The sequence below is a fragment of the Osmerus mordax genome, chromosome 10, assembly GCF_038355195.1.
Source record: "Osmerus mordax isolate fOsmMor3 chromosome 10, fOsmMor3.pri, whole genome shotgun sequence".
Classification (NCBI taxonomy): Eukaryota; Metazoa; Chordata; class Actinopteri; order Osmeriformes; family Osmeridae; genus Osmerus; species Osmerus mordax.
In genome coordinates, this window is record NC_090059.1 from 15,458,893 (window position 1) to 15,465,503 (window position 6,611).

The following is a 6,611-nucleotide window of genomic DNA, read 5'->3' on the forward strand; positions in this document are numbered from 1 at the left end:
CAATATGTGGCAACTGTCCAAGTCTAAATAATCGAACATATTTACTTGTCACAAAGGTTACAGTATTCTTTTCTCCGATCCTAAACTTTCACCTGTCGAATTATTTATTTATTTTCATGAGGTTGGGTGATTGCCTTCATTGGTTGTCTGTAGTTTAACTCATAATGAAGCAACCCTCCATCCTGACAAATCATATGAAACATGTTTTTTATTGTTTGTGATTACTTAAATGTAAAGACATTTGTATCCTTATCTGATGTCTTAGAATTATTTTTAGGAAAATTGTCTAGTATGGATGTCTTGAAAGAAGTATGAAACAAATGGGTCTAGTTAAGGAAGACTTGATCAAATAAAACGTCGACCCGCTCAAATTAAGAACTGGCCCTCAGCGAAGAACCCTTCCCCTGTCAACACAAACTGTTCTGAGATGCGTCAGACTATCCGACATAGGCCTAATTGAGGCCTATGCCTAGGCTTTCTGCTAATCATTTATCCGCTAATTTTGCCACCTTTTGTCCCGTTCATGGGACTTGCGTTTCAATTGAAGCATCTACAATGTAAGACAACAAGGATTCTTGTGACAAATGGATAATCGTATTGATAAAGATGTTTGCTTGCAATGAGGCTCATCAATCTAGGAGCAGTAGGCATGTGAATGAATACAGAGTTATTTTCACTGTAAACTTTAAAATGTTTAGGTAAGTCTCTTTTTTTCCCCCGAGTAAAACTGGCGCCAGTGTGAGAAATACAGCGGACACTAGTTCGTTTTGTCCAAGAGCTGTCAAACTGTTCAAAGATGGTTTGGGAACTGTTTTGGCCGGAGGCACAAAATTAATCAAGATCCGAAATGTAGGCTATATTGTCCGTCTGAAATTATTTCTTTATGGCAATAGGTTAGGTTTTTCTGCTCTGTCCTAGTTATATTCAAATAGCCAAGCGCGTACAGCATTTTGCAGCCAACAATTTGTTTAATTTTCATGCGTAATTCATTAGGATTAATATTCGCTATTAAAAACCTAATAGCATTTTCGAACAATCATTAAGTTAGCCAACATAATAAATATTCTCTTAGACAGGCTACATGCATCTTACGTCGGTTTGAATCAGTTTTGAAATCCAATTGCCACAAATTCTACCGCAATCAGAACCCACAATTGTTCAGCATAACGGCCGCTCAAGAAAAACAAAATCCAACTGAGAGCCTATTTAAGGATCATATTACCAATTACAATAGCCTACATTTTACCGCAGCCTACCTCTGAACTTAAATTTGTGATCATGCCTAATTTCCTTTTTATTGCCAACAATTACATTCCGTACATCCTTAAATAGACTACTCTTTTTTAAATGCAACAATTGCGTTATTTGGGGTTTAGGCTATTTTGTTTTGTAATATAATCAAATATAAGCTATAGGCCTATACAATCTAAAATATATAGACTATATAACTTTATCTAGGTTCCATTCATATATGCATTACAAGAATATTCTAAATTTGATCAAATCGTTTGATGAACTTGGAGTTGTCATCGGTGGCTGAAGGACTGCATTAATGAACTTAATCATTCTTTCCCGCAGGCTCGAAAGACAGCCTATGTGCCTCAGACCAATCAGCACGCGCGCTGATGGAAGGCAGTGAGTTTTAGGCGCACTGCTGGATCCACAAGCAAGAGGTGTCTGGACAATATTGAGAGCGTTACCAAAGATGTAGGGAAGGAAGGATTCTTAAATTTCGCATTCAGATTCGTTAGCACGAGTCGGATGCAAGATTTCCACGGTTTGGATTTTTTTTTAAGGCGATGTTGTTGACTTGATGCTGGATTCGTTCCAACTTGTACTCGTTATTCAACCTAAGTCAATGAATCCCCCTTTGGACCGACGGGTTTATGGACTTCTGCATTAGCTAATTATGTCTATGGGTTTCATGCCTGACAGTTTGAATTCAGATCCCTCCAAATCGGCGTTTTTAGAGTTTGGGCACGGGCACCCGGCGCACCAGCAGCATTCCCAGGGACTCTCTCACATTTACCCCGTCCATGGCTTGCACGCTGCTGGCCACTCTCAACAGGATAATCCCTTTAGCCCGGCTGCGTCTACCTATGGCCGCTCTCTGGGCTACGCCTACCCCAGCGCAGTGAGCACTCATCCCCCGAGTGTTTACATGCCCTACCAGCACAACAACCACAACAGTCTGGGACTCTCAAGATTAGAGGAGACAGGTATGTGTAAAATACTCGGCTATTGGATTTATGTTGTTCTAATACAATCCCCTTGTCCGTTATGTAAGCAATCCAGGAATTGTCAGCACAAGATTAAATGAAAGGAGTTAGCCTACAGTGTACAACTTCCAACTGTTAACACGAGGAACTATAGCTGAACTCCGTGAACTATGATAATAAATGAATAACGTATTCATTGTTAAATGAGCCTACAGTATAATCTTCTGTCTTATTGAATTGAGGTCCAATTAGCTGAATTTAGGTCAACATCTTAAAACGTTTGGTGAATGACATACAATTTCTGATGAGCAATGAATTAACAGCGTGAACAACACTGTAAATGGCAAAACATGTGCAGTAGGCTACTAATCATATCCTACAATGAACGCAGATGGTATTATAAATTTTTATTGACCATAATGTTATGGGGTAGGGGTCAATTATGAGCAAGGCCTAGCCTACCTCGGAAAACGTTGTTCAGGCTATTAAACTAATTGTTAGCTAACAAGTTTATTTTATTTTGATGACAGCCATCAGATGTAAACTTTCAGACGTTTATAATATAGGCCAAATGCAGTTTGACATCAGCATGTATAGGCCTTCTTTGCATGGATTTATATATACACACACACACACACACAAAAACACGCACAAATAGCCTACATTTTTTAGGAAATAGTATCCAAAAGACCCGAACAGGATTCCCACGTTTGTATTCTTTCAATTGAACAGATGCTATCGGACTAACCCTTATGAGAGATGATTTGTGAACCACCGTTGAATATCCACATGGACTTTTATTGAGCGAACTGTTTTGGCCTCAATTCGAGAATCCGAAGGGCTATAGACTATTAGGCCATAGAAGGTTTGAAATTTGGGACACCCAATCCTAACCTATATCCAAGAGAAAAATCCTTCTTGTCACTCATTATCTGTCAGTGATTTGGGAAGATCAACTACGCTAATACCTGTAAATCTACCCTGTGTTTGGCTCGGTTAAGTGACAAAATTGTAGCTTATAAGCTACAATAATTAAATCACTAGTCACAAATCAAAATCAATGTGATCCAACTCAACTACCATCTTAACTGATGTTCTCTGCTCCAACCTAAAGATCGTGAGAAGTCTACAATGATCGAGAACGGGGAAATTCGCTTGAATGGCAAAGGAAAGAAAATACGCAAGCCTCGGACCATCTACTCAAGTCTTCAGCTGCAGGCTCTACATCAAAGATTTCAGCAAACCCAGTACCTGGCCTTACCAGAACGTGCGGATTTGGCGGCAAAATTAGGGCTGACCCAAACACAGGTGAGGACCATTATAAAACTGGACACTTGATGTACACTGTTGAAAGCATAATTTAATCACACAATTGCAGAGATTGAGAAATGGGCTCCTTGCAGCCTTTTTTTTTTTTTCATTCGACTGACATATAATTCACCACAATAACACAGGTTATTTTACAGCAAAAATATGTCTAATAGGTCTTAATGTTGAACAATAGTATACTCTACAGTTCAAACAGTGACAAGATCCCAACTGTTACAAAGCAATGTGAGTGTTTTCGTTGTGTTGTCAATTTCAAATCCATCACGCATAGGCCTAGGCTTTGCAAAAATATTTTGAGGAGAGGATTGGTCTTCAAACGTTTATTATTGCAGGCAGACGCACACATGAATAGCCTATAGGAGAGATTTGCTCAGTCAATCATTTTCTACAACATTATTCTACCTTATTCTCATATTACCATTGTGAGTTAATCCTTTACTAAGTGTATCTCGCAAGCAAACAGTATACCGTTTGATTAACTGGATTACAATGGGAAATACTTGTAGGCCTAAACATGATCTAAAGGCCTATGTGTTGTCTTTATACAGTTGTGTCGTGATGTATTTTGACCTAATTATAGAGATAATCTTATCCAATAGAAAGTAGGCCTATTCATAATAAAGCTCGAGGAAAAAGGCAAGTCACTATATTGGACGGATGGATATAAACACATGCGCGCGCGCACACACACACATACTCGCAACCATACATGCACACGCATACAAGCACACAGTCCTTATCATTCATTTGTGTCAAAAATAATTTTGAGTATGAAAAAGGTCATATGGCAACCATTTGGATGTTGGATCTGTAAACATTTTGGAACAGGTGGCATAGAGCACACTGGTTTCTTATGGAATCAGTTATTCAAGTTATCCATATGCTGTTTTGCCAAATATGTGTTCCCTCTTATATAGTTGAACTGAATATATATCAAAGACAATCTGTATCATATTTTTTTTTCTCTCCAAAAGATAGACAGTCCCGATCGCAGATAATTAAACATTAATATGCACATTGGCACATATCTCGCTAAAATCTTCATAAATCTTAAGACCCTATTCAACCATGTGCATGTTTTTACTTGAGGACATGTGGCGTTTTACGAATATTTTTTATAAACCATTGTAAAACTTAAAATAAGTAATCTTATTCTGAGTCAGCAAAAGTACATCATAAACGCAAATTCATTATGACCTATCAACTTGTTTACAGCTAAATCTCTATGTGCCTTTTATACATCTTTTGTCTCGTATTGTTGATGTCAGGCTCATGCATCACTGGCCTCGTAAAATGTTTAAACAATGGCAAAGCAAGAAATGAATTTACTGTAGTCTAAGTGTCGCTTATCAATTTTCTCAAAAGTAAATCTCCACAGACCGACAGTTTTATCTGCCGTCGAAAGTAGGGCGTTAAATGGAGAACGAAGGAGGCAGCAAGCCACCTTGACACGAAGCCATGTTCCTTTCAAGTCAAAGCATAATTACTCTATTTTCGATGTAATTTAAGTTTTTTCCTCCATTGTATTCAGTTAAGACTGCATGGGCCATAACATGCATTTTGTTTATAAGATAATTGTTTTTATAGGATGGTAACTTTTCATAGGCATATGCTTGATGCCTGGAAACTCAGTAAAATCCCAATTTCTTTCTTTTTAGGTGAAAATATGGTTTCAGAATAAGCGTTCGAAATACAAGAAGATTATGAAGCATGGCAGTGGACCGGAAGGAGAACATCTCCACAGCACGTCATCCATCTCGCCCTGCTCACCTGGGATGCCCCAACTGTGGGAGGTGTCAATGGCAAATAAAGGGACCCCTATGCACACCAACAACTACATGAACAATTTTGGGCACTGGTACCCAAATCCCCATCCAGATACAATGTCCAGACCTCAAATGATGTGAGTGGACAATCTTGTCTCTGTGCAAGCAAGTGCTAACTACCGTTACAGCCATGGCCGAGAAGTTAGGCAACTTTACATTTGAATGCATATCATGCAACAAGTTTGAATAGTGTGTTGACGCGTGTTTAAATATGAATTGTGTTCTTACTCATTGTATGCAATTGATGTATTTGGACGATGCTATACGCCCTATGTCCAAAATATTATTTGTCTATTTAGTGAAAGCCTAACTTCGTTTATTGGAGAATGCTACAACATTGAGGCAACAACTTTATGAGTTTACATAAAGTGTGCCATTCTAATTGGTATTGTGTATGGTATGTGTAGTCCGTCGTTACGGTTACGATGTTATGACCGTGTTGGGCTTTCCACTGCAGGAGTGCCTCGACACAACATTGCCGTATATCACATAACTGACTCGTGTCTCTGCCAATAAGTCAAATAAATACCGGTTTCTATGATAGATAATGGGATAGGCTGTAAGAGTGTTCATTCATGAGTTGGTGAATTTCATGTGTAGGCCTAGGTTAACGTCTTTGAATTTGAGCAATGAAACATTGATGAAGGGAGGAATTACACCACAAATTCCTATCTGGTGTTGCCTATATGTTTAGGTTATTTGTTTATCGATTATATGTCAAATTAAGGTTTAGCCTATATGCATACACATTTTCGGTACGCACGCCTCATGTAAGCCTACCTGTAATGCTTCAGTTTTAGAGAGAGAGAAAGCATTGGCCTGCGTTGTGAATCTCTTAAATACTAGGCTACGGAAACTATAATCGGAAAATTAATTCGAAATATAACAGCACTTGGTCTTTACGTATGTAGGCCTACATGATGCCCTTGTAGTTTTAGACAGGCCTGTGTGGGAACTAGCCTGTAATCTACCCTGTGTGTTCCCTTGCTGGACATTTAGGTGCATGGTCTGACAATAAAGTATTACTAAAACATCTGGAACTGATAATATGCTTAAAGAAATAAACCCGTTTAATTTCAACATGTTTGTTGAAAATTCGAGAGGTTTGATAGCATCGCTATAGTTTATCAGCCTGCAATTCTGCACAGGTGTTCGAATGTAGCTTACAGGACCAGCTAAGCCAAGTTAACGACTGTGTCTCTTTTTATGTGGCAACTTGTCATGTTTGTCACATTTG

At 38.6% G+C, this 6,611-nt stretch overlaps 1 protein-coding gene across 1 annotated transcript; it reads left to right on the forward strand.

The window, feature by feature from the left end:
* The first annotated feature begins 1,684 nt into the window (after positions 1-1,684).
* On the forward strand, positions 1,685-6,377 carry dlx4b (distal-less homeobox 4b). Its single transcript, XM_067245057.1, has 3 exons — positions 1,685-2,219; positions 3,334-3,527; positions 5,207-6,377. Exons 1-3 carry the CDS (start codon positions 1,910-1,912, stop codon positions 5,453-5,455), a joined length of 753 nt encoding a protein of 250 aa, XP_067101158.1. The 5' UTR covers positions 1,685-1,909; the 3' UTR covers positions 5,456-6,377.
* Positions 6,378-6,611: the final 234 nt, after the last annotated feature.